This window comes from Fulmarus glacialis, unplaced genomic scaffold, assembly GCF_000690835.1.
Source record: "Fulmarus glacialis isolate BGI_N327 unplaced genomic scaffold, ASM69083v1 scaffold21258, whole genome shotgun sequence".
NCBI lineage: Eukaryota > Metazoa > Chordata > Aves > Procellariiformes > Procellariidae > Fulmarus > Fulmarus glacialis.
Window position 1 is genome coordinate 24,765 of NW_009229191.1, and position 24,554 is coordinate 49,318.

Here is a 24,554-nt window from a genome sequence, read left to right on the forward strand (position 1 = left end):
GGGTTTCGCAGGCTGCAACTGGAAAATTGGCAGCCGTGCCCCTCTACTGTAGACTGAAAGCCCGTGGCAGAGGGAAAAGAGTTAAATGAAAAAATACAATTCTTCAATAATAGCTTTAGAAACTTACGCTGCGAGTTAGCTCTAGAAAGCACACCTGAAACATAGAATAAAGGTAATAATTATATAGTCAGACTATATGCAGATAGTTACAGATGGCATACTTTTCCAGCTCAATAATGTATTCTTAAAATTGGGGATGGGGAAGTAAAATGAGTTATTTGATTTAAAAAAAAAAAAAAAAACCTCCACCACTCACAGGAACTTTAAAATTCCTTTTGGCTAGTACTAGAACATACAAGTTCTGATTTTACCTGTACTTATTCCCTGTTTTTCTGGTATTTTGTCCTCTGAAGCACTCGCAACAGGAAGAGGATATTAAAGGTTGCTCTGTCATGCTTCCATAGAACAGCGGATGCTGATTCTGTAATCCTGTTTTGTTTCAAATTGAATTGCCATAGTCCTGCAGACTTCTCTTTTTCGGTCAGTTGTTAAAAAAAAAAAAAAATACAAGAGAAGCTTTCTCTGATGCAGTTTGCCAATGTAAGAAATAAGTAATTTTTAATCCATTCTAAAAATAGTTTCCTGGTGCGGCTGCTTTAATTATTACTAAGATGGAGGGTTTGTATATTTTTTCCATGAACATCTGGATTAAAGAGTGAATTTCTTTGGTCTGTTTGCTTGACATGTGAGGTGAGGCAGTTTTTATTCTGCCAGCTATGTTAGATGGGAAACGTTGCTCTGAAGTTGAGAGGTGGAATTCTAATAGAAGTGTAAGAAAAATAAAATAAATATTTGTTCCCATATTGTTGTTACCACGTCTTCACTTTCCCCAATACAGAGTTAAGGTGAGACTGAGTGTTAAGTCAGGAGCAAGGTGAGATAGAGATGAGAAGGGACCCGTACCAGGGGAAATGGCTTTTTGAGTATCTTCTGAGCATTCATTCTCATGCTGAAAGATCAGAACTGGGTGGAAAAGAGACTACCTCAGAAATAGTTAGGTCTTTTATAGTTACCTTCCTCTCTTGGATTCTAGTTTTAGATAAGTTAGAGCTCTAATCTTTTCATCTTTGGCTCTGTGGTTATTTTTCTTGGCCTGTTATAAGAGTTTAATGGATACTGAACAACTTGGATTCCTGAGATTGTACTGAGCAGTCCGTATTAAAAAGCAAAATTAGGCTTGTAGCTGGTAATAGACCTAGTAGAAATGGAGATTGATGTGAGTTTCCTGATCTAATTTTTGCTTAAACTACTGTGCTATTTAGTAGAATTGGAGAGAGGGAAATGATGTCTCATTTGTGGCCCTTTCAAAGGAAAACATATTGATGCAATTTTTTTTTCACTGTATTTCTTTCTCGTGAGTGAGGTCCTGTCATACTTGCCCCAAAACCTTTTTGTGTTTGCAAACTGCTTATGCTGCTATAGCACACCTCCCATATTTTGTTTTACGATGTATCACGTACCTTTTGTGTGCGAAGGGCGGGAGTTTGCACTGTATTTGATGGGACTTAGCATAGAGGTCTCCTCCAGGACTCCCAGAACCATTCTTGGTTCAGAAACTGTTTAATCCTTGTTCTAAAATGGGTGGGTTCTGAAACAATGCAACGAAATTCTGGTTTAGCATTTGTGTAAGCATGCAGTATAGAAAATTAGGAGGTTTTAACACAAAGGGACATTCATTAAATCTTCTGTATATTGTAACAATAGAATAAAAGCAAAGAAATTTTTTTCTTTATGTAAATACATATTCCAATCACAGATAAAGAAAACAATGCTCACATTTAATATTTGAGTGGTTTTTTTATGAATTATGATCAGGTAGTATTGTAGCTGGTATGATTGCTGGAAAGTTTGTTTTATGGTTTTAAGATTTCTTTATCTGATATTTTGTTTTGCAGTATTATGTGCCAAGAATCTTGCAAAGAAAGATTTCTTCAGTAAGTATGCCCTAACTGTATAACTTTCTGCTCTTGATTAATCAATTTTTTTGTAGATTGTGCATTACTGTCGTGGCTCATCTGTGTATGTCATTTGGTCTGTGGTTCCATTTTTGCAGTAACATTGCATTACTAGATGAGTAGATGTTACCCTGAATTATATTTAGATAGCGTAGACTCTAGGATTGGAAAGACTGAGGACTCTCAAATTCTAGTTGAAAGTCTGGCTGATGAGACCACAAGCAGGTTGCTGCTTACAATTCTGTGTGTGGGGTACCAAGAGCATCAGTCTCAAAGACAGCTCTGTTTGTAAAGCGTGCCGGGGATATGAGTAAAGTACCCCAGTGTTGCAGTCTCAATATTATGTTAAGGACTGAAGAAAAATGCCTACTTATCAGCATGCATGGGTATGCACTGTTAAATTAAGCACGTTTAACCTTTTGTTTTCTAAAAACTTTCACAACGCGTGGCAGATACCAATCTATATGACAGAAGTACGTTACCTAATTAGGAACTCAGTTCTCTGTTTTGGATTTACTAAAATAGTTTTAGGATAATGGCAATTTTCCTTTCGGGGAGGGGGAAGCATAAGCTCATGATAGCATTGTCTTGGAAGAAACAAAACAAAAAGTACTGTGTTTAATAGCACCTTTTCCCTTCCACAGGACTTCCTGACCCATTTGCAAAAATAGTTGTTGATGGGTCAGGTCAGTGCCATTCAACTGACACTGTGAAGAACACATTGGACCCCAAATGGAACCAGCATTACGATCTGTGAGTGGTTTGTAAGGTCATAAGTAAACAATATTCCAGAGATCTACCTAGTAAATGGATTGCAGGGGCTGGCACTGCAACTTCATTTTGCATTAGCAAGAAGAGTCACATTTGCTGAGGAGGACTGATTTTTTGCAACAAGAAATTACCTCTTAGTAAAGGAGTGGTACTTTGCTTTTAGGTGTTTGAATTTGGAAATATTTGTGTGTCAGGTACACAGCACAACTGCTTAGGGTAAGCTCTACTGGAGCAGCGCAGTCCAGCTTTTACAAAAGATTGTCCTTGTAGTGATTTATTTTCTTCAAATTATTAGAAACATAAATTTTAAAGTTTTGTACGTTAATCAGCTTGTTGCGTAGCTTTTAATGAGGCTGTCTGTAGTTAAATTCATGCTGCAGCAATATCAATTTAACATGCTGTGTGAAATCATAGTGCAGTAATTCATTAATAACACCATTTCAGGCTTAAGCACTTCCATATTTATAATAAAGCAGCATGACCAATGTACTAAAATGTATCAGAATTTGTACCAAATAACACATAAATTCTGTGGAGTAAAAAGAGGTTATTTTTTCTAAAATTACTCTTCTAATATGTATTTTTCTAGATATGTTGGGAAGACAGATTCCATAACCATCAGTGTATGGAACCATAAAAAAATCCACAAGAAACAGGGAGCTGGCTTCCTGGGGTGTGTCCGACTCCTCTCCAATGCTATCAGCAGGCTAAAAGATACTGGATGTAAGGGCAATTCCCACCTGGTGCAATCAAGAACCTTGTATCTGAGTAGTGAATAGTATTCCCACCCCCCCAGTGTTTTGTTGATCTTTCCTATTCTCATTTGCAGACCAGCGTTTGGATCTATGCAAACTAAATCCCACAGATACTGATGCTGTACGAGGCCAAATAGTGGGTAAGAATACTCTCGGCTAAACTTTCATCTTCTTGGGTAAATACACCGTATGGACAAATGTTATATTAAAAAAGAAACCTGTAGTCATTATTGCTTCCATGCCTTTTCTGTGTTGTTTCTTCTGACGTTAATGGGATTAAATTACATAACCTGAAAATTTTCGTTGTACTCCTACGTGGGAGTTTGTTTTCTCTCAGTTGATAATGGGAAACAATATTAAAAAGAGGGAATGCATCTGGCAAGGTTTCTAATGCAGCTCTGGAAGGTTAAGTGTTACTGTGAAACTGATTGCATTTGGACCAAGGTGACAGGCAAAGAGAATCTTACGTGGAAAAGAGCATCTGGAGGAGTTAAAAGAAATTTTGCAAATTCTGTTTTAATACCTTTGACTCATGTAACCCATTTCCAAATTTCAACAAGGCAGTGCTAGTTTTATGGCTAATTTACCCCATCTTACCATGTTTTGCTGCCCCCCAACCCAAGCTTTTCATTGATATATAAATATATTTGGCAAAACCCAAATTCTCGCTAGATGTAATGATGACATCTAGTGGTGAGTAATGTCTTTCCAGCTTACCTTTCTGCATCCTCATCAAACACGGATGTAGAACCTGACATTTGATACTTACAGAAATAGACTCAGCTTAAGTTTTGATGTGGTCATGCCTCTGGTTTCTCTTCTCCATTTTTAAAAATCAATAATGCTTTAGGGTTATAGAAGGAGTTTTGGTAAGTGGTGTGCTCTCGTGTGTAGGACATAGCTTTCCTTAATATCTTACCCGTATAAATGTGGGTTGTTTGGCTTTATGTTGTTTTTAAGGGAACAGTTGTTCTTTTTTTATTAACTTGTGTTTGGTTTTTTTTATTTCAGTCAGTTTACAGACACGGGACAGAATAGGCACAGGAGGTTCTGTAGTAGACTGTAGAGGGCTTTTGGAGAATGAAGGGTAAGGATTGTTTTCTTTACACTTAATTAGAAAAATGGTTTCTATGTGAAAAGAATATAATTAATACTAGAAATATTAAATATCAGTATGACTAATATATTGTCTGGGAATATGTATCAGGTTGTAAGGTTATAGCTGGATACTTACTTGAAGAAAATGAGGTAAACTGGGTAGGACTTGATATTTTTTGTTACCAGTGCTTCTGGCACTTCCATGAGAAATTTGGGGTATAACAACATTAAGAAAGTGGCATATCTTGGGTTAAAAGTTGCACTACTTGAAGTAATGGAGAGAGAGAGAAAGTTATTTCTGCATTCACTTCTCTGTGATGGAAACTCTTGAAGTTTCCCCATTTTCAGAACGGTTTATGAAGATTCCGGACCGGGAAGGCCGCTGAGCTGTTTTATGGAGGAACCGGCACCATATACAGACACTACGGGGGCTGCTGGCGGAGGCAACTGTCGCTTCGTAGAGTCCCCCAGTCAAGATCAGAGGCTTCAGGCACAGCGACTTCGGACTCCTGAAGTCAGAGGTCATGTACAGACACCTCAGAACAGACCGCATGGTCACCAGTCGCCTGACCTACCAGAAGGCTATGGTAAGAGTTTTCCAGAGCTATAAAACTGAAGTTTTTTCAAAAGACTTCAGAGAAAAATTCTCCCATTTTAATATATAGTTGTGGTTTACCTGTTAGAACTTGCTGCGTCCACGTGCATCTAATGGTCTGCATTTTGGAAAAGGAACTAAGCAGTGCAGATGGGGGTTTGGGATTGGCTAATTAGCAACTGGCTACGCCAGGATACACTGAGGGGTTGATGGTAAATTAAACATGAGTTTGTGGTATGATGCTGTTGCAGAAAATTCACTGCTAATCTTGGCTGTGTATCTAGGGAGAACGAATGTAAAGAGCTGTCTAAACTAGAGCAGTAATGCTATTTTTTCCTTCCCCCTTGGCATGTTGTGTAGGTTTGAGCCCACATTTGAGAAAAGATCAGGAAAATATAAAAGCAACAAAGAAGCCAGTAGTACAGAAGATTAGGGAGGATAAGATTAAGGAGAACTTAAATCTCAGAAAAGAGCACACCAAATCTAGGAGTAAAGAAATCTAGTTTGGGGATTTGGGTTGTCTCAAAATCTGAAAATAAAAATACAAACTAAAACATGTTGGTGCATGGATTTGTGAGTTTCAAAAAGAATGTTGAAATGTGTAGTCGAAGTAAATTTGTGAAGGACAAAACAGTCCATGCTGCAAGAGATCAGGGGGATGGGTCAAGTACTTTCTCCTAGATATGATAGAAAGATAATATTCTAATGGCTTTAAACAAACTGTTTATTCAGATTTTTTTCAGATTTGTAATTTAGAATAATCTTTTTTCCTTTTTCGTAGAACAAAGAACAACGGTACAGGGACAGGTTTATTTTTTGCACACACAGACTGGAGTTAGCACATGGCATGACCCTAGGATACCAAGGTATGTATTTATAGTTACAAAGTCAGGGTTTTTTGGTGTGGGGGTGTGTGTGTATGGCAGTAAGCTGAATCTTTAAGAGCAAAGATCTATGAAATGGCCTGTCTAAATTTAAAGGGAGAGCTACAAGCAGAGCAATGATTTTGGATCTTTCTAGTTACCTTTTCACCAAACATTAAGGATTCCTCTTTTTGAAAGAAAGAATTATCTACTTGTGAATCATGTAAAACAAAAGGGAAAAAAATATGTAGCCCTTCAGGAATTCCCATTTGACATTCTTCCTAAAATGTCAATGTGACTCCTTTTTTTGGTGAAGCTACAGATTTCTGAATCTTAGCTAATTTTTTCTTGTGTGTGAAAACAGTTTGGACTGCAAATTGAAGAAAAAAGTGACTGCTTTCTTAAAGCCATTGTTTCTTGAGTATTGAACTTGTAACTTTTGCTCTAATAGTGCTCACTTATGTATAACTGAAGCAGAGATCTTTAAACTTGAAGTGGTGTTGAGGTTTTTTTATGCTTTAGACCAATGATTTGCAGCTAGAAAATTTGAACCCTCCACATGATTAATTTAGTAAAGCCTCTTTAAACCTTAACCTGCAGTTAATCCAGGTCTTTGACTAAGGTCTGGCATTCTTCCTTGAGGAGCTCTGAATCTGGGCTGTTTTTCTGGACCACCTGCACACCAGATTCAAGAGTGAAACACAAAGTTTGTAACTCTTCAGCTGCTGCCCTGGCTGGATGATACATGAACGTGATACAGGATATTAGAAAAATGATACAAAGTAGTGTAGGCAAAAGTGTTGATAAAACCACAGTATATGGAAGGATATGAAAAATAAAGTTGAGAGAGAAAATAGCTGATGTTAGATTAGCTGGTATCATTGGAAGAAGAAATGACAATGCTCATTCGTTCAGGTCACTCGTGTCAGGCTTGTGTGCCCAAAGTCTTGTCTCTTCTTCAAGTGGTGCTGGTTGGCCTAATGAAAGGTATTGCTTCTTCTCTCCACAAATCTTAGAGCCAGGTTTTCAGGACCAGCGATGTTAAGTGGACACAGCAGTGTCTTGTGAGTCACAGGTCACTCTTATTTTAGTTAAAGGTGGCTTTCATACTACCAACTTGCAGTGCAAAAACCGAACCTTGGCATTTAGCACAGATGCAGGTTAAAACTTGCTGTAATCAGATCTCTACAGTACTTTCAGATGCACAGCTGATTGAAACAAATGGTTACAACCATAATCTTCTTTAAGGAGCCTAACAAAGGCTTGTCTGTCTGCCTGTGTATCCCCCGCTGGCTTATACTCACTGTGACACTAATGAAGCCTTTGGTGTACAAAGTGTTTCTACCTTTCTAAGGCCTCTCAGTTTACTCATTTATACTGATGCTGCATGGTTAGATTTAGGTAAGGAAATATATAGAGTGGTGTCTTCAGCCCTGGATAATAGATGAATCCATGCCAGCTGTCTAGAGAATACTTTACTTAACAATAGCTTTTCTGTCTAAAAACAATCTTCAGGTTTTCCTCCTTCCTTTTCTTGCCACTCTTGGTGTTTTCCTCTGTTAAGTGGCTGGGGCCTTAAGTGTTTTCAATTTTCTGGGTATAAATACATCCTACTTATTTAATTCCAACACTACTGGAAAGTGACTGACTACCTTTAGCAGCGCTTAGAATGATACCTGAAATTTATCTAGGATGAAGGGGGTGGATGTGTTCGTAAAGCCTTACTCTCAATGATTTATCAGTCAAATAGTTAGGATTCCAACCTTGTCTAATTAAAGAGGTGATGTTTTTTTTCCTAGATGATCTTAGTATTTGGCTGCCTTAGCCTCTTAACTTACTGGATGTTTGGAGACAGTGGTTGGTGCAGAGGCCTGTGGTTAATTGTTTGGTTTTCTGCACATGGATCACATTAGTGTTAATGGGAACTTTTCTGTGAAATTTTTGCTGTGAAAAAATGTCTTTTCCTCCTCGTACAGCCCTCAGAAGCCCTGTCATCATCTAATGATGATGTTGCATACTGAAGTTACTTTTAAGCTGTATGGCTTTGTTACTTTCAAAGCCTTTCAAAGACAGAAGGTGTTTTGCTGTTTTACCTTTCTGTCCATGTACCTTTCTACCCATGTGCATACATAGGGAGTTGCACTGCTTAGACTGAGGATTCTAAAAAGACAGCATTAAAATAGCTATTCTGTCCTTCCTAAGACTTCCATAGCCTAGAATCACTGAGCACCAAATTCATTCCCGCCTCTCCCCTGAATGTAAATTGGTTTCATCTTAACTTCAGAAGTGCTTTAACGTTTTGTTTGCTTTTCTTCTTAGAGACCTCAACAGTGTGAATTGTGATGAACTAGGACCTTTGCCTCCAGGTTGGGAAGTTAGAAGTACAGTTTCAGGAAGAATATATTTTGTAGATCATAACAACAGAACCACACAATTCACAGATCCACGACTACATCACATCATGAAGTAAGAAACTAGCCTGATAAATGATTAATGTAAAGTTTGGATTCTTGAACCTTTTATTTTTGTCCAATTTTAACTACAGTTTGGGAGTCGTGAGGGGCTGAAAAACTGCATGATAACAATACTGGGGAACAGATGCAACCAATGCTCTAGTTAGAGTCTGAGCATTGGTTCTCAGTGCTGGTTTTATCTAAGCTTTTTGCAGAGACTCTTCAAAAATGTTTTTACTATGCTTTGCAGTCCTCGGGTTTAAGGGAGAGCTTGCTTATTTCGGCACAACACTGATCTCTTTAAGCTGGTTTGACAAAATTGCACCAAGCTGTGCTGGAGCGAATATGCAGTTCTGGAAATGCTGGGGTGTGGGGTAGAGGGTCTGCCAGGAGGTTCCACAGCAGTCAGCTCATGCCTGTCTGGATTAGCAGTTCTAGTTCTGTGCTAGCTATGCTAGACCTGAACTGGCTTTGTGCTCCCGTGAGCTCCAGGCAACAGGAGTATAAAGCCAGCTGGAGTCTGGTTGCCTGGTGCTGTGCACAGCCAGCTCAGGTTTAGCAAAGGCAGCTGAACTGTTACAGAACTGACCCTGGAAGCAGCCTGGCAGTGCTTGTTGTGTCCAAGATTGGACTTTTTCCTGGATCTGAGTTGTCTGTGCTTGAAGCCAGCTGGGGAATCTCTGTATCTAAAAAATCGTTGCTCCACAACCCAAATAAAGCACTGATAGATAAGGATAGTTGAATGTATGAAGCTGCAACTATTTGGGACAAGTACATCTTACTCTTTTAATGACCACAGATGCAGTACTTTCCCTGTGTCAAGAATCCCCAGCTTTATTTTGCATGGAGCTGGAATAAAATTCATTGCGGTTGTTAAATAGTTCCATTTATAAACCTGTTGTTTGTTCCATTAGAGGTCTCTTTTCATGTTATACTCTTGAAAGTTGTCACTATATGGGAGAAATACCACACAAACTTTAATTACTGCTCAGTTAGCATTCAGTGATCATGCTCCACAGCCTTCCACAGCCATATAAAAACTGAGCTGAAAAATGCTGAAACTCTTCTTTATTGTAAATATCTGTATTCCTTATGTCCCTGAATGTAGGGTAATGATGCTATAGAAGTTACCCAGCTGAGTATACATTTCACTCCAGGTTCCTCTTAGAGAAGCTTAATAAGTTCTTCCATCATTGTTTTACATCTTCCTTATTGTTGTGCTTCCAGAACAAATATTTTACTTTTCTTTCAAAGCCATCAATGCCAGCTAAAAGAACCCAGCCAGCAGCCTCTGCCAGCTCCAAATGAGGGGTCACTAGAAGATGGTGAGGAGTTGCCTGCACAAAGATATGAAAGAGACTTGGTACAAAAGTTGAAAGTTCTTAGACATGAGCTCTCTCTTCAGCAACCGCAGGCTGGTCACTGCCGCATTGAAGTATCCAGAGAGGAAATATTTGAGGTATTTGATTGACTTTTTACTTCTATTAGCAGCTTTTGTAACTCAGGAGTTAAGTAAAACTGATCTTTGACTGTAGCATGTCTGCTTCACGAAAGAGCTGGTGAATACCACTAAGTGTTGCAGAGTTGTCATTGGAATTTGTTTCAGATTAGCACTTTAATAGGATAATGTTTTCTGTAGTTGAGTAACAATCTATGTATTACAGTAATGCATCTTAGTAGACTTCATTATAGGAAGGAAATAAAATGTCTGTAAAAATACACATACAGGAATCCTACCGTCAGATAATGAAGATGAGGCCAAAGGACTTGAAAAAGAGGCTTATGGTAAAATTTCGAGGAGAGGAAGGCCTGGATTATGGAGGAGTAGCAAGGTGAGATTTGGGGGTTTGTCTGACACTTTTTAACTTGTAAAATTGTCCTTAAAGTGACCTGTGGCTGATAAAATTCCTTTTCAAATTATCTGTTAATGGTATATTTAAGTTGTTTGTGATCTAGTTTATAGGTAGTGGTTGTAGGTTCAGTCTTCATTTCATGGTAGATTGGAAAGTGGAAGCATGTGATTTAACAGTTGTCCCACAGCCCTCCTGGTGTCAAAGGCTGGTACTAAATTATTTTGTTTGCCTTGGATTTGGGAACATTACTGGAATTAACGCCACATTGAAGTGTTTGTTTCCCCTCTTCCCCATACTCTGTTTTCATCACCGTTACCCAGTGAGTATAAAAGGCTTGTTTAGGATAGGCTATTGATCTTATTGCAGAAAGTGCTGATCCCAGCAACAGGCTCCAGTTTCATAAGTGAAAGTGTGATCAGCTCAAATTGTGATGTTTTTCAAGAAGCGTATACACTCTGAAGTAAAATCCAAATCACAGTAGAGGTTCTGTTAAATACACCTGTCTGATTTCCACCGAAAGGATTGCAAGACAACAGGGGTTCCTTTTTGTCGTGTCTCAGCCACATTCAGGAGAGTCCTCTGATCTGTTGGAGCAGGAGTAGAGATGAACTAATCCTAAACAAAGGCTAAAATTTTAGAGCAGACTTGCCTCCCTCTTAAAAATAATAATAATTCCCTATGGGTTGCATCAGGTCAGAAGTTCTGCAGTTGATTGTAACATCATCACCAAAATGTTCATCTTTGCGGTAGCTCAGATGCATTGTGTAAATTCACTGACAGATTTCTCAAATCCACAAAAGCTACACCACCCATTTAGGTGTCTTTCAGTAACCCGTCGCTGGACAAAGGAAAGAAGTTGGAAGTTTCTGAGCTGCCTTACCTGAGGCAACCTTTAGTGTCTCTGCTGTTGACATCGTATTGCTCTGATGGCTTTCATAATTGCCCATTTGCTGCAGCAGACTCTTTCAGATCAGTACTGCTCCACTTCTAAGCGTTAAAGTTGATAGTTCTCTCAGAATATTTTGGACCTGGGATGGGTATCCAAATTTAATAATAAAGGGGTATTTGTCGTGGTGAGTTGGGAGGTCAGAAATAGCTTTAGTTCCATTCCGGTCCTTGTATGTTACTGAGGTGAGAGAATTTACCTAAGCCCTCCTCTTTTAATGTGTTTGGTCTCTCTGCCCCTTCTGGGCTCTCTGCTGAAGGCAGAGATTCTCTAGTCCTCAAGCATTTGCAGAAAAACAGCTTTTCTAAAGACCTCTAGTGACTGCGCTGATTTTAAACAACAGATTTTTCTGAATATTTCTTTATACTGTACAGGTTGCAGAGGAGCGGATCTCTTAGTCTCCAAATATCTGAACTCTGTACAAAATGAAGTTTGGTTGGTTTTTTTTTTTTGGAAGTGGGTCTTGTTCAGACTCAGTTTGTTGATGGCGTTGTCTAACAGCTTGCTATAGCTTCTCTAATTGATGTTAATCCCTTCAGTACTTGTAAACTAAAACAGGTCTGCCTGTGAGTGGAGTAAGACACTTTATGGTTTTTTAAGCATACCTTTTTGGTCTGCAAATGGAGGGCAGTACAAGGTGATCTGATTTTGAAATAAGCATTTCATAACTGATGACTAGTTTGATGATTCACAATAATTGTGTTGTCTGAAACTTAAGTGGAAGTTGCACCCTTCTAAAATACTTTTTTTTTTTTTCTTTTTTTGGCAGAGAATGGTTGTATTTACTGTGCCATGAAATGTTGAATCCCTATTATGGACTCTTCCAGTACTCCACAGATAATATTTACATGCTGCAAATCAATCCAGACTCTTCTATCAATCCTGTAAGTATTAACTTCTGAGCAACATACCTACTTTAACAGAGGTCCCCTGCAGCTTTTTGTTGTAGCTGTTCTTCCATGATAAGAGTGTAAACTGAAGGGTAAAGCAGAATAAGAATGTGTAAATGAGTCTTATATTGATATAGTATGAAGCAGAGGGGGTTTGTTCAGAAATGAAAAACATGAGAGAGGAGGTATCGTTTGATAAGTATTTGATTTCTTTGAGACTCCTCAGTACTGACTGGGATGCACGATGATTCTGAGAAGATCCAAGTAGGTGAAATTCATCTTCACTGTGAATGCAGGTGGTTGTGTAAACAGCTTTGCATCCTAAGCAGTGTTCACCCCATGACTGTAGGGGCTTGTATGCCTTGCTTGCCCTTTCTCAATAAGCTGTTCTGCTTGCTTTTTTTTTCTTACTGGAGGATTTGTATTGATGCAGACCCTAAAAGGAGCAGCAATTCTGTATTAGTACAGGGGAATTTTTCCTGACATGCCATTTCCTGACATTTGCTCTGTAAGATGGGGAAGATAGATTGGAAGAATCTTAACCATAGTGCTTATGCCTCAGTTTTCAAAAGTCAGTTTATAAGCAGCATGAAAGACGTGAAGACATGAAAGACGTGGCCTGCTTCCTCAAGAGCGAACGGATTTTGATGGTTAAACAAAGAATAAACTAATTCGTTTGGAATTGTCGTATCTTGGAGTCTGGGGATTTTCTTTTCCCGAGTTTTGCCCTTTGAGAGGTCTAGAGGACTTGCATCCAATTTATTAGTCAGGTAATGCACAGAGACTTGTTTGAGACACTTAATCATTAAATGCTTCTGGTCTTGGTTACGTTATGGGGAAAAATGGTGGCTCCTCTTGCCCAGAGGGTTGCAGGTAACTTGCACTGAACGTACAACTGATGGCGCAGATATAACCACAAGATGTCAGTGTCTTCCCGCTGCCTGATTTTCTCTCCTCTCCCTGCAGGACCACTTGTCTTATTTCCATTTTGTTGGTCGGATAATGGGTTTGGCTGTGTTCCATGGACACTATATCAATGGGGGTTTCACGGTTCCCTTTTACAAACAGCTTCTGGGGAAACCCATTCAGCTCTCCGATCTGGAATCTGTTGACCCAGAATTACACAAAAGTTTAGTCTGGATCTTGTAAGTACTGTATTTATATATTGCCTTGCTGTAGAGAAGATGGGGTAGAGTATGTTGGCAATAATGAGATAATGCTTTCTAGAAAATGCTTGCAAAAATCTTGTAATGGGGGAGATCTGTACAAAATTATTAAACTAGTGTTTCTATGTCAGAAAGCTCAAGGTACTTGAGGAAAAGTTCTTACTGCAAACTCTGTGTTAGCTCTCCTTGCAGCAAAGCAGATACTAAACTATTAAATGTTGCATGGGTGCGGTAGAATATCACAGTATAAAAATCCAAACTCAGGACAGAGTTCTGAGGGGAAGTACAGCCTTGTTCAAGAGAAAACAAACTTTGATTAAAAAGGAAATAAATGGAATTAATTTAGGCTTCTGTACACTTACAGTTCAGAACAAAATCCACTATTTGGTGTAGCTTTGGGACTCTTCAACTGTGCTTTGTATTTAAAGTTATTGAAGTCATTGAAATTCACTGTATGCTGTCTCTTCTGTGCTTCACACTGATACATGACAGCAGATCAATTTATTGCTCGGTGTGTGTGTATATATATAAAAATATATATAAAAATAGAATGTACATATGTGTGTGTGCATTTGTGTATATAGGGTTTAATTCATTATTGTGAGTACTACTAGAATTAGATGGATGACTCATATCTGGTCGGGCTCTTCAACATGCATTAAGCTATACAGAAATTGGTGATTGTGGCAATATTTCTCTAGTGGTGTGAAATGCAGATGGCTAGTTACTAGGTTTATCCTGAAGACTAAGTGTTCAAAAAAACCAAACTGTCAGCATCACCAATGAGAGTTATCAAAATATCAAAAATACTAAGTTTACCTTTTGTCTTTCCATTGTCAGAGAGAATGATATCACCCCGGTTCTGGACCATACTTTTTGTGTGGAACACAATGCTTTTGGGCGGATTTTACAGCATGAACTCAAACCAAATGGCAGGAATATTCCAGTGACAGAAGAGAACAAAAAAGAATATGTCAGGTATTGCAGAACAAAAATATATCCTACAAATGTAGTGGAAAGAAGGTAGTAAACAGATTCATTTTTTTTATATAGTGAAACTAATGAAAAAAGTATTTTGGGGGGAAATACCCGAGTCATAAATGACATGAGTGTTTTCGCACAATGCCCTATTGTAACACCTGGGAAGCTGTGAATTGTACTTTGGTTTTTCTGTTGATGGTGCAGTAATTAACTGTTGATGGAAAAAGGAACTGATAAGCACTTCTTTCATAACACAAAATGTGTGTATTAAAACAAGTTCCTCTGTAAAATGAGCATTTTCCAGCTCTGCTATAAAAAGCCCAGTCCTATCTAGCTCATCATTCCTGACTTTTTCTTTTCCCCCTCAGGTTGTATGTAAATTGGCGATTTATGAGAGGAATAGAGGCACAGTTTCTGGCTCTGCAGAAAGGTTTTAATGAACTTATTCCTCAACATCTCCTTAAGCCTTTCGACCAGAAGGAACTTGAGGTATATGTTTCATCCATGTAGAATATTGTTTTGTAATTTATTTGATCCACAATCAAGCACTGATTTTAAAAAACAAACAAAAAACAAACCCACAAAACTTATTCCAATTTACATACCAGAAAGCTGTATATTTGTTTAACCAAACCCTTTTTGGTTTATTCTGGACATTCTTTGGGTTAACGTTATTGAGAGGGCTACTTAAACAGGGAAAGACAAATACACCATGTTGTCTAACCAAGGACTAATGCTTGAAGCAGGTGGTCTGAGCAGGGAAGGGAGTACTGCAACTTTAAGGAATTGTTGGCAAGACCTAATGTGTTACCTACCCCAGAACTTGTTTTCTTCAGTAACTGTTCTCATGCATAGCTGTTTCTATATTCACGCAGGGCATGGTTTACAGGGACTAAAGTAGAAGTGTAGAGCATATAGAAAAGAAATTAATTTGTCTTCTCATTTAATCCTGAGATGCAGAATGCTACCTCTTAAAATAATTCCTGTTAGAGCAATTTTTCCTCTGTTTTTGCCTTTTTAAAAAAAATAAGGCAACCTGTGGAATATGGACCATTTGTGGTATTGGAAACACTAGCTTTGTGCTAGTCGTTCGTGCATACTGATTAATCCCGAGAAGTTATTGCATTCCATTTGCTAGCTGCTTGAAAAGGCAGATTAAAAGTCCATTAAATATTTCAATACTCCCTGTGTCAGAACAGTCACAACTGTCCTAATAATGTAAATGAGTGTAAGTGGGTGCTGCCTTGGTGGCACAAAAAGGCAGCTGCTAAATGGTAGCTCTCAGAAATGTGATCCTCAATATGAAATATTGTTGGAAATTTAGAATATGACACACGTTTTGTTTTGAGTGATGAAGTTTTCTCTATGCCATTTATTTGTCGTTGCCAGGGGAGGTGGTTAGATTCATGGCCAGCAGTGACTTCCTTTTACAGTATTTTGCAACCTGGTGTCATCTGGAAAAGAGACTGAAGTAATATGTCTGGTCTGTGTTACAGCCTCTCACAAACAACATCAGAAAACAGATTAAAAGTTTCTGTAGTTTGTTTTGGGTTATGGAACAACAAACCAACTAGGATGTTACCATAAAAGGAGCAGGATTCTGTCATAGTTGGTATTGGCACCTCTAGGACAAACCCGCATCAGGACATTGATGTTGTGTAGCGCAGTAGATGGCATGCCTTCTTCCAAGTCTCTGCTGTACCCTCATAAAGATACGCTGTACTTTTCAGGTAGGATAGATTTAACAAAGCAGGTCTTGAATGGGCTTCTGACTCTAGTTTCTTGTGAAAATTCTGGTTCTGGTAAGTGTACTCCTTGGCCTCAGTTTCATTGCAGTTTAACTGAAGAGATTTACTGCCTGTTCTAAACTGTTTTAGAGCGTTACCATGCATCAAAAAGATGGTTCAAGCGCATAAAGAATGCTAGGCTTCGTGAAATAGTTGGATGTATGTTTTTACAGCTGCAAACCTGAAATTACTCTGAATGTTAAAGCGTTTTCTAATCCTTTAACAGCTAATCATAGGAGGGCTGGATAAGATAGACCTGAATGACTGGAAGTCAAACACACGTCTAAAGCACTGCATGGCAGATAGCAATATCGTGAAGTGGTTCTGGCAAGCAGTGGAAACATTTGATGAAGAAAGAAGGGCAAGGCTGCTGCAGTTTGTGACGGGTTCGACGCGTGTCCCACTTCAAGGTTTCAAGGCTTTACAAGGTGACTGATGTGGAGGCTGAGTTAATCTGTGGTGGGAGACAGAGATAAAAATCACGTGGTATTTACTAGCCCCTTGTAGAATATCAGTGTACTGCTGGATAACTCAAGCACTTACAAACTTCAGATCCCAAGAGCAGTTCTTCATCTGTCAGCAGCTCTGCTGATGGCGAACAGTTTAGCCGTCGCTGATAGTGATATGAGCTGGTCAATCTGCCATTGTGTAGCACTTTGACTGGTGTCAATATTAGCTTATCAGTCTCCTACAACTCTGTGGACTGTTAAAATAATTGCATGCAAGCACGCACATGATTGTAGGGCTGACCGAACAACTTTTTCACATGAAAATTGTATTCCCTTCATTGTTTGGCAACAAATCATTAGACTTTAAAACAAGTTCCTGAAAATCGCAATTTTTGTCATTGGAAAAGGTGGCAGTGTCCTAGGCTGTTGTGATTCTCCTGGTAGCGTTCCATCTGTTGGCTGACAGTAAACGGATGTTCAAAATTAAAATACATAGTTGTTTTACAAGGAAAACCTTCCTGGACTTAAGTCTTTTCATTTTTGAAGGTGCAACTTTGTTAATATAGCATTTAGCAGCTTTCCAAAATACTAGCCTGCAAATTCATTGTCATGAACAGCCCTAATGTTTCTGCCATCCCTTCATCAGCTGCAAATCTGATCTACAGATTTAGCCTATGACATACTTATGTTTGCAGCTGGAACTGTAATTTTCTCTCTTGCCTTTTTAGAAATAGCAAAATCTGTGTGCATGAATGATGTTTTGTTGAAGTGCATTAACTAGAATGTCTGTCTGTAAGGTTCTACAGGCGCTGCAGGACCCAGACTGTTTACCATCCATTTAATAGATGCAAACACAGACAACCTTCCAAAAGCCCACACTTGGTAAGCTGAAAACATTCTCATGTCAGTGCTCGCTTTCTCTTTGTCTTGGTTTAAAGGAGTCATCTCTGTTGGTTCCAGCTATGGATTAGCCATGTGATACACATAGATGAATCCAAGTGTGCTCTGCTAGCTTGGAAATATCTGTACTCTGCAGCCAACAAAATAATTGACTTCTCTTCTTATAGCTTGATTTGTCTTCTATATTTTCTGTGGTTTTCATTTATCCCAGAGTTGATTATTCTGGATAGTGAGATGTTTGTAAGTTTATTTCTACATGTTCAGCAAAAGTATTCACTGAGAAATGACTCATAGCAATGAGTCCTCATCCAGGGTTACAAAGAATAGTTTTCAGATGTAAAATGTAGGAAAAATGTGCTATTGGTACAGTATAGACACAGAACTGAGCTCTTGTACGGAAGTCTCACTCTATCAGAGACAGGAAATCATTTCAGCAGAGGCACAGATTGTCTGCAGGCAGAGCAGGGAGTGTGCCTGTCTGATGGTTTGCTTTATTTGCAAGTCTCCTGCATCTGCCACCTGCCTCCTCCTCCCAAACACTGCCCTATTAAGTCGTGCATTCCAAATTTTATCTTGTCTCCTTTGGCCACTGAAGTGGCTGAGGTTTTCTTTGATTTTTACATATTCTGTCTATATATAGCTGATCTAGATTTTTTCCAATAAATACTGAATTTTAGATTCATATGCTGCAATGTGTTGTTATTTTACCTCTAGCTTTAACCGGATTGACATTCCGCCTTATGAGTCATATGAGAAGCTTTATGAGAAGCTGTTGACAGCTGTGGAAGAGACATGTGGGTTTGCTGTGGAGTGAAAAAGCAACCAAAGGAAACAGATGCTAGCTCATGGACCACCAAATCAAAAGCTAGAAGAAGCTTGCTGTGAACTTCCTGCTAAGCTGTCTGAAGCATCGGAACTCTAGACAACTTAGAGATGGGGCTGTTTCCCTTCCGCCGCTGGTGGATGAGGGAGGGGGTAGGGGCTTTTGTTGGTGGTTTCCAACTCTATTTTCTCCCCTTTGTTACAATAACCCCTTCCCTCTTCTTCCATCCACCATAAAACGAAATGCAGCCAAGTTCAGCATTTGGCTTTGGTTACACGGGATATTCTGCTAGATTTGTAACACATATTGTGATAGGGTCAGTGACCTGTGGGTTTTTTTTAATAGGAGAATCAAAATGTAATTAAGAATGAGCTTGATTTGCTGAGGACTTGCAACTGGTAGGTGTACTGGTTAGTTTGTCTTAAATCAAGCTTGAGCCCTTGTAGAGTCCGGCGGGTGCAGAGTGTCTGACTGGCACTGGAATTTGCATTGCACATTTTAAACACCTGTTTAAAAAGTAAACTTCTAGCAGAAAATACCTCCATATGAACGCTTAACTGAAAGGTAAAGAAATCCAAGCTCTGCCTTAGCAGGAAGCTCCCAGTGGAAGCTGTGGCTCACCTTGAGAAAAGTGAAGGAATCTGGGACAGCTTAAATGGTATTGTATGATTTCTTTTTGGTTGTCCTGGCTGAAATCTAATTGTTTTGCACATTAAAACAATGATTTCCTCCTGCAGAATTACTTTCCGTAGTTTGTTCAGATGTAAGTACCTTGCAGAGAAGCCTTGTAAGGAGGAGACAGAGGACAAAAATCTATTCAATCCCAAAGCTGTGATTTCTGTGCCACTGTTTTACCCGAGAGGTATTTGTGTGACTTCAAATTCTAAGACTCGCGTGGAAATCGCTAAAAGCTAAGTTAACAGAACAGACTTCTGTTCTGAAGTTTTTGGCCTTGGGAAAGGTTTATGTGGAGGTTGAGGTAAAAGGGTAACTATATAGTGAGTACATTTTAAATGTTATGAAAAGCTATTGGAAGAATTTATGACTTCAGTTCTGTAGGGATGAAAACTTCTCCAGAGAGCCATATAAGGCTATTTTTTCAAATATCTGAAACTAATATTGAAAGGTTTGTTCTCTAACACATTGCTAAAATGACTTCCCAGGGGAAACAAAAGCAAATCAAATACCTGCATCACTAACATTTTTTCCAGTTTGCACACCATGATGAGACAGTATTTTAACAAATAACACGGCTTCAGAAAGACCCAGTTATCTATCAAACATGTCTAAACTTAAGTAAAGCAGACTTGCTTGTGTAGGATTTTTTTCTTTGGCAAGCCTGATTTTTAGAGAGATTCATTACTGAAACATTTAACAGATGTTATGTTTATGGAATAGTGCATTGAAATTCAGCTGTGGGTAAGAGATCGTTCTTAGATGATGTCTACTGGAATATTCTATTTTTGTCTTTTTTTAATTGAATTTGATAATAGCTTTAAACTGTGATAGGACAGAAAGTAGACACTTGTCAAAACCCTGGCATCTCTATTTTGTTTGTTTGTGGTTTTCTTTTTTCCATTGACCATAATTCTTGTGATTTGTTGTCGGGAATAAGGATTGCATTGGAGGTGTAAAATTGTACCATATTGTGAGATTTGCACGGGGTGGCTAAAGATGCTCATCCTGCAAGACTGTACAGGAGAGGCGTATTTAGACCCATGTTCTGTAGGAATCTTTTGGCACTTGGGGACCAGTTTCTGCAGTACTGGTTGTTGGGACGTAAATGAAACTATGTGACTCTTTTGCAGAAAAGAGAGGAAATGCAACTGTCTGCAGAGAAGCATCTGTACGGTCTTGGGCTGAGTAGCAGAATCCCCACAGCCCTGGCTTTTCAAAATGGCTGTGAAGTCGTACCTGTTCATAGAGTATATTTAATCCTTTCAGTACGTTTGAATGTGCAATAAACCAGTCAGATAGGAAAAAAAAAAAACACAAAATGGATTATTGCCCAAAAGCTTTGCATGCAGTCTCATGTGGATTTTTCACAAAAAGAGTTTAAAAAAACAGATACGAAAGCCCACTCTTAACAAAAATCCTATCACGCAAGCTCTACATGCAGCACAACTGGCTCAGTAAAAACCAAGCAAGGTGAAGGTGAAGGCCCTTGATTTGGAGATCTATAGGTCAAGTAGCTTTATGTCAATGACATAGTTGACATATGATAGTTCCTAATGTCTTTGCTAGGTCAGTGTTTTATTGAATGCACAAAATAAGAATAGGCAAGGATTGTTGTTTTGAAAAGTCCGTCTGTTTTTTGCTGTATTTAAAAGCCCTTGTCAAGGTACCTCCTCCATGCTGACAGTAACGAGAATAGGGCACTGTCTTTTTAGTTTCGGTTCTCTTTTAAACAGCTTCACCACCTCTCCCATCGTGTTGTCTTTGCAATTTTGTGCCACTTCAGTGACGATGAAGACATTTTTTGTATTGTTCTGTACATGCATTTGAGGCAGGCCTTAAAGCTGGTTGGATGGATGGAGGAAAATAAAGAAGCGAGGCAGAATGGGTTTTAAGCGATGGCTTGTTCTTCCTACGGCTGGTTTCAAGGCCAGGGAAGGATGAAATGCGAACAGGAGTTTGCATAGCTTGAGCCATTGACTCTCTGAGGTCTTGGGAGCTGTTCAGATAACCTCAGCTGTCTGAATTTGTATGTTCATTCCCACTTGGTCTGCCAGCACTTGAACTGGTTGTTACTTCTCAAACTTGCCCAAAGAATAACATCAAGTCTGGTGTTCATTTTGTCATTACACGTTCCACCTTGTACACGGATACTCTTGGATCTGACCTGAAGGAAATACAAGGTACAGTGTGTCTTTTGTTCCTGTCCTAAAGGCAAACCTAAAAGCTGGTCCATTGGCACAGACCTTCAGTGCTTGCCCTGATACTGCTCATCAGCCTATACTATATGCTCAGGGATGTAGGAAACCACCACTTCGCTCGTGTTTTAAATCGGGAAGAAATGAGACTGTTCTATGAATGTTAGCGTTAACTTGGGCATTATGTTAGACGAGACCCTGCTTCCAAAAGGCTGCTCGAAGCTCCAGATGGTGAAATCAGCGTTTGCTCAGCAGTATGTACTTAGTTCAAGTCGAGGTGGTTATGAAATCCAACAGATTTTGTAAATTAGTGATCCAGCCACTGGGCCCTCTGGGGCCAGTGCCCAGGTTCAGGGCCGTGTGGCACAGCAAGTTTCCAGAAACACAGTATGGATCTGTTTTTAATTTGTTAATTTTTTGTTCCTCAACCACTTTATAATGTATTTTTTTAATTTATTATTTTGTAATGTCATGTTTAAGTATTGCTGCTATCCTTGTTATTCTTCCCACTGTTTTTATTGCAGATTTATTTTGTGAAAGTTGTACACTAATGTTTCATTTTATGTCTAAATCAAAGTATTTAAAGAAATACTAGTTCTATTTAATGTGGTTATGGAACCAGCTGGAATAAACAGTGATTGTATAGTAGGCTGGACCCAGGAGGTCATGTTCATTTTTGTTACATATGCAATAAACTCACAACTTTAAAATCTTGGTATCCACCATTTTGTTTGTTAAAATATTTATGGAAAATTGATACGCTTGTAATCAAAGTGTGGTAGTGCCATGCTTAGCTTAGCTGGAGATGGGGGTGGAGGATAAAGGCAGAGCGTTAAAGGCAGCAACAACAGAAAAATGTTGCTGTCATTAAAAATTCTGTGGCATTACAAAGTACTGAGGAAGGGTAAAAAAAAAAAAAAAAATCATTTGTTTGACAGACCCAGAGTTCAGTGTGATGAAGCTGTCCTGGTGTTAGCAGTGACTGGGCTCATGAATATTGAGCGTCAGTGTTTTCTCACAATACTGGCTCACGCTGTTCTGGGTACCAGCATCTCTGCGGAGGGACTGTGGTTGTGGTAGCTAACTCAGTGGACAAGGTATGGAAACGCACCTGATTTAACAGATTTATAGAGACTGCCCAGATACAACTCCTCCTTTCCAGGTGGAACACTTCATTTCATTCATTCTTTAACTGATTAATTACCAGTCTTAACCTTTTTACTTTATTTGTCCTGTTATTTTTGGAAAAATCTCAGTGTTCAGGGAAAAACTAATAAACCCCCCCTTAATGAGAGTTGGAGAAAGACTCATTAATGCTGATGAATCTCTGCTTTCCTGTATTTTTTCTAATTAGTACTGTTTTGCGAGTGGAGAAAGACGAGTCTGAGGATGGTGCTGGCAGTGATCATTCAGTGCTCAGTATCGGTGGGTGCTGCAGCAGAGCCTTCCCTCTCTAAAGCTGAAAGCTAGGATTTCTTTAATCTCTGCATATTTTGTTTTGGTTTTTCTTTTTTAAGAAAAAATAATGGTTTTTATTCTTTGAGCAACTTCACAACGTGATCAAATACACTAACATACAACGAGCAAAGGACTGGGGAGCTGGTTTCGCCCACCCCCTCGTTTCAGGCAGCAGCAAGGATTGAACAACTTTTGCTCGATGATTTAGAGCAAAAAATGCTGCCAGTCCTTCAGTGCTCTGTCAAACACTGGTCCTGCTTTGTCTTTTCTTTAATAAATACTTTTTGGGAAGTATTCCTGATTTCTGGTATCCTTTTGGTATGCGGATATAGCCTAGAGAAAAGAGGATTCCTGTAGTCTGCTCCAGTGGATGTGGTGTGCTGTAGAGGGGTTGCTGTAGGACGTCTGCACTATGTGGACTTTTTGAAGACATGATAAAAAATTAATATTTCTCTGAAGAAATCTTATAGTGCTGAAGTAATTGACTGTCTTTTTTATGGAAGCTTGGCAAGTCAATTAAATTCCTCAAGTTAAATTTTCCAGTCTCTGCCTCTTTCTGCAGGATGTACAAAGCCAGGCTATGAGCAGGAGCACTGGTCTTGTAGTGGCAATTTCTTTTCTGATTTATGATGATGCCCCTGTGTCCCGGCCACTCCACCTGCTTGGGAAAAGACAGCCCCTGCCCACTAGTATATACTTTAAAAAGACACAGCAGAATGGGTTTTAATTCACAAGCAAAACTCTTTGTATTTTCTGTTGGTGCTTTACAGTTTGATGCCAAGCTAAACCCTCTTGGTTCCCTTTTTGGCCTTTCTTCACTGTGGCTTAGGATAAAACTAAAACCCCAAAGCTTTGCCAATAAATAATCCCAGATGAAATCCTTTCAGGTGTGGTGGGGGATGGAGGGCAGGAGGAGAGGGTGCTCCCTCTCTTTCTAATCATGCTAATTTGAAACAAGACCAAACAAGATCAGAAGGGGGTTATATAAATTTATATAACCCCCTTCTGCAATCTCACAACTACTTGCTGGATGGATGATGCAAACGACGCCCAGCGGACCCTCTCCCAGCCTCGGCCGCAGCATTATTGTATTGCTTATATCCCTGTAGAGAATCAGAGCCCCTGACATGGGACCAGGACGCTGCTGTGTTGCACGGATACGCGATCAAAGAAAAATCTACCTGGAGAGCTCATGGCTGGATGTAAAATGACGGGAAGGAGGTGAGGCACCAGCGGGTGAAGGAGAGATGTTTTCTTGCACCCCCACCTGGCTTTTATGGCCTGCAGAGGAGGGGTGTTTCAGGGGCAGGTAAGTGCGGCTTCATAGAATCATAGATGGCTACGGGAGAGTCGTGCCGAGTTTGCTGATCTCTGTCCCAGATCCAGAAGCACCCGAAACGGAGGTCAGGCTGTGGCTGGAAGCCATATGGCTGAGCCACAGCGGTCCCTGTGCAGGGAGGGGGGAGAGAAATGTTCCTGGAGGGCCGGGGAGACCCGGGCACTGGTCGTGGTATTTGGCCAGGTTTTAGGGCAAGATCTGCGAAAGAAACCTGGACGTGGTGATGAGGCGGAAAAGATAAGCGAGCAACGTGAGGACCTTCTACAGAGAGAACCCTGGGCAGAGAGCTGCTGTACGTTGCATCTTCCTGGGCTGGTGTAAAGCATTTGGTTTGGGAGATTTTGAAGTTAAATTTTAATTGGATGCTGATTAAATGAGTCCGGCTGCCTCCCCCGATTCTGGTCTTGGACACAGCCAGGCAAGGCCTGCCATCGAAGTCCTGCAGGGGTCAGGTCCAGGAGCCTGCCTGGCCCCCGCTGACCCCAATGATGCCCGGCTTGGGCAGCTTTTCCTGAGCGTGCCGAGGACGCCTGAGACCG

At 39.6% G+C, this 24,554-nt stretch overlaps 1 protein-coding gene across 1 annotated transcript; it reads left to right on the forward strand.

Moving 5' to 3' along the window:
• Positions 1-1,955: 1,955 nt before the first annotated feature.
• On the forward strand, positions 1,956-18,336 carry SMURF1 (SMAD specific E3 ubiquitin protein ligase 1; the record flags this gene model as incomplete). Its single annotated transcript, XM_009583771.1, has 17 exons — positions 1,956-1,994; positions 2,660-2,768; positions 3,376-3,509; positions 3,616-3,681; positions 4,553-4,628; positions 4,988-5,226; positions 6,016-6,100; positions 8,417-8,563; positions 9,805-10,009; positions 10,279-10,382; positions 12,119-12,233; positions 13,206-13,384; positions 14,246-14,383; positions 14,755-14,875; positions 16,400-16,601; positions 17,429-17,504; positions 18,237-18,336. Coding segments are annotated over 17 exons (2,135 nt in total), but the record flags the coding sequence as incomplete, so codon positions are not given.
• Positions 18,337-24,554: the final 6,218 nt, after the last annotated feature.